At 38.2% G+C, this 3,884-nt stretch overlaps 1 protein-coding gene across 1 annotated transcript in view; it reads right to left on the bottom strand.

Annotated features, from left to right (window-relative positions):
- Positions 1-3,884, bottom strand: part of IFT80 (intraflagellar transport 80 homolog (Chlamydomonas)) — a 202,906-nt gene that overhangs the window by 145,686 nt on the left and 53,336 nt on the right. The window contains exon 5 of the mRNA XM_006901333.1: positions 2,458-2,567. Coding sequence (XP_006901395.1) covers positions 2,458-2,567 — 110 coding nt within the window. The remainder of the gene's footprint in view (positions 1-2,457; positions 2,568-3,884) is intronic.

A 3,884-nucleotide genomic window follows, 5' to 3' on the forward strand; every position in this document is an offset into this window, starting at 1 on the left:
AAGACTGAGAAAAACTGGATAAATTATGTATACTGCATTGAAACAGATAAGGGAGAGAATAATTTTAAAACGATATATGATAGGGTATTATAGTTATCTCAAGAGTACAGAATTAAGGGTGCATAGTGAAGTGTATCTGGGGCGGTGGAAGGGGTGCGGGGGGATTCTATACCAAAGAAAGAATTTTTCTTTTACTTTTACAAAGAGAGGAGCAATCTGGACAGGGGCGGGGGAGACGGCTGGTCAAGGAGAAAAATGCAACAATGAATGAATGGAAATCAAAAAATCTCTGTAAATGTTCATTAAAATTATTAAAATAAAATTTTTTTTAAAAGTAGTGATTCTCAAAATTTTCTTTCAAATTTATCCAACTAGGTGCAATAAATACAAGGTAAAAATATTATATACACACAGTATGATTGTGAAAAATTTCAATTTAATTATAAAACAAGGATTTTTACCTTCAAATTATGAGCAAAATATGAGTCATATAATTTAAATATAAGATGATATCCTTGGAAAGAGTGCAGCCAGAGTGCTCTTTGGAGGCAAGGATGATGAGACTTCACTAGGGGGGGCTCTTCCTTATAGAGGGACATGGTGCTGGGAAGGGTGGAGGATCAGCAAAGGAGAGGAAGACCCTCAACCAGGTGAACTGACACAGTGACAGCCACAGTGGGCTCTTGTGTGTCAGGAAGTGTGAGGATGGTGCAGAACAGGACAAGATTCGCATCTTTTATTCACAGGGTTGCTATGAGTCGTATTCAACTTGATGGCACCTAACAACAACAACAACAACAACAGCACAAAAAGGCTCTAAAAGGTCTTAAAGGAAATGAAGTATATACTTCTCAACCACATTCCAAAAGCATTTATCAAAAATTCCTTTCTGTGGACAACCCAATTGAAAATGTGTTCAATGTGAGCTATGCTCCAAGAGTATAGCTGCAGTTTTAGTTTTCCAAAAGGAATAAATAATTTTAAGGAAATTATTAATATTATAACTATTCTTCCAATGTACCTGAAATTTGGCAATGGACATTTTTCTTCTTCTCAATAATATCTCCAAGCCCAACAGTTCTACTTAACCTCTAAACCATAATATATCATTGGCTAAAATAATAACTTTCCTGAGGCTCATATTGTTGTTGCTGTTGTTGTTATGTATCATCAAGTTGGCATAGCTCAAGTTGGCATAGCAGACCCTCCAGTGGATTTCATAGGCTGTAAATCACATGGGAAAAGACTGCCCATCCATTTACTAGTGGACTCAAAGCACCTGCCTTTGAGTTGGTAGCATAATTCTTTTCTGATAGGGCCACCTCTCTGAGACTTTAATAGACAAATTAATAATAAGTATCTGAACAAATTAATATGATCATAGACACTAAAAGAACCATAAGTCTGCCTGATGTTGCTGTAGAATTCTACAGAAGATTTTTATATTGTCAACAACTGGTATGGAAGGACTTTACCATAAGGTAGATGTAGTGTTCCAGGTTCTTACATCTGCCCAGATTTAAGTGTGTACTGATTACAGACAAATATATATAGGTAGTCCCCTGCTTAGAGATATTCAAGTTGTAAGAAACTGCATTTAAGATCCTCTATTTAGGGGTTTTTGTGCATTTTTAATACATTTTATCACGAATTGAAAGAGTATCACTTGTTACGCATCAGAGAGTTGGACAGTGACTACGGAGGATAGAAGGAAAACTGATGCCTTTGAGCTGTGGTGCTGGAGCAACAGTGTCTCTCTGGAGACTAAGGTCCGCCTGATACAGGTTTTTGCAATCACTTGTTATGCATCAGAGAGTTGGACAATGACTAGGGAGGATAGAAGGAGAACTGACGCCTTTGAGCTGTGATGCTGGAGAAGAGTATTGAGGACTGCTAGGAAAACAAACAGATTCATCCTGAAGAGGGTTAAACCAGGCGGCTCCCTGGAGGCAAGGATTCTGGGGCTCCATCTAACATACTTTGGACATGCTATAAAGAGGGACTGGTCCTTGGAGAGGGACGTCATGCTTGGGAGGGTGGAGGGACAGCGCAGGAGGGGAAGGCCCTCTAGGAGGTGGATTGATTCAGTGACTGGGGTAATCGGGATGGGTGTATCGGAGACAGTGCAATTGGCACAGGACAAAGCAGAGTTTAGGGCTGTTGTACCAAGTGCTCAAAAAGAAACTAACATACTCTAGCACCTTCCACCCAAACAACACAAAGTGTTTCATAAAAACTATGATATACTGGGTAAATGTAAGCTATAATAAAAAGGAAGAGAAACTTAATGGAAATATAACCAGACACTCCATGTTCTGTAATAAAGGCTACTAAAACCAAACACTTAAAAGCCTCAGACTATAAAATGTCCCCTCAGAAGAAATGGATTCTTAAGAAGGTGGTCTCTTGTTTATAGGTCTGACAAATTCTAATAATTTTCATATGTCTGAAAAGTACCTGTAAAACTTTAGCATTTGGTTGAAGAGGTTTAATGACCAACTGATTGCGAGCTGTGTAAAGAACCTTTTCTGAATCAGGGCCCCATGCTACTGAATACACTGGTGTTCCTACAAAACAGAAGAAGATAAAAAGATTAATGACTTTTCATTATAATACTTGATAAAAATGGAGGAAGAGAGAAAACTACACCCTGTCCAGTCAGAAGCCAGTCACAGCTGACTTCCAGCGGGTTGTCAGAGGCTGTAACTCACATGAGAAGAAACTGCCCATCTTTCTTCCACTGCAGCCGGTGGATGCCGACTGTCTTTGATTTGGCAGCTCAAACACACTAGGCTGCCAGAGCTCCCTTACATGTCCTTTATTGTTGTGTACTGCCAAATTGAAGCCAACTCACTAGCTACATCTCTATAAAACTCATCCCTTATGTGTTGTACTGCTAAATGCAAGGTTAGTGCTTCAAAGCTACCAGATGCTCTGAGAAAGACAGATGGATAGTCTTCTCCTGGAAAGAGTTACAGCTTCAGAAACCCATTGACAGGTCACTAAGAGTCACAATCTATTCTATCTCAGTAGGTTTGATTTTTCTTTTAAAATGTAATACTTTACTTTTTAACTTAATTATTTCCAGATTACCAAAGGGATCTCTAGTGATGTACTTAGTAGGGAGTTAAGTGGTGCCTCTTTAATGGTTCCAACTCACCAGTGTCTCTATGAGAGAAGGACTGGCAATCTCCTCCCTTGCTATTTATAGTGACCAAAAGCCTATTGGAGAGTCAGCTATGAGTAGGTTTGACTCAACAACAATTAATACTGTACTAGATTACTATGTTCTGAACTTAACATTAGCCTAATTTCTAAAAACAATAGATATTATAGCTACAACAGACAATAATTACAAGGTAGTAAATCATATGTATTCCACTCCTCAGTCCAGCTATATACTCATTAGAAAAGTGAAACAATATTCTAATCTATGAAATATTACACATTAAACAAACCATACACACAAAACTTTCAAAAATTGTCTAGAATCACTGAGTCAGATGATTACACAACTGATTTTCCATGACTGAATTAGTAGGTGTATGGATGAAATAAATCATTCTAGAATTTACATTCTCAATAAATGTGGTTTTAATTTGACAATAGGATGTGGTCATTTACTTAGGTAGAAAATCCAACTTGTGTTATAATCCATAGAGAGAATTTCAGTAAAGAAACTGCATTTCTTCAATTTCCAGCCTGTATTTCACACTATTTTCATCCTAACCAAAGATAATTTAAGTGTTAACAAGCCCCAGTGAGTGTTATCTGTTGTTGTTATGTGCCATCGAGTTGTTTGCGACTCATAGCGACCCTATGTACAACAGCCCTAAACCCTGCTCTATCCTGTGCCAATCGCACTGCCTCTGACACACCCATCC

The sequence above is a fragment of the Elephantulus edwardii genome, unplaced genomic scaffold (assembly GCF_000299155.1).
Source record: "Elephantulus edwardii isolate Elephantulus edwardi_28Jun2011 unplaced genomic scaffold, EleEdw1.0 scaffold00320, whole genome shotgun sequence".
In the NCBI taxonomy this organism is placed as follows: Eukaryota; Metazoa; Chordata; class Mammalia; order Macroscelidea; family Macroscelididae; genus Elephantulus; species Elephantulus edwardii.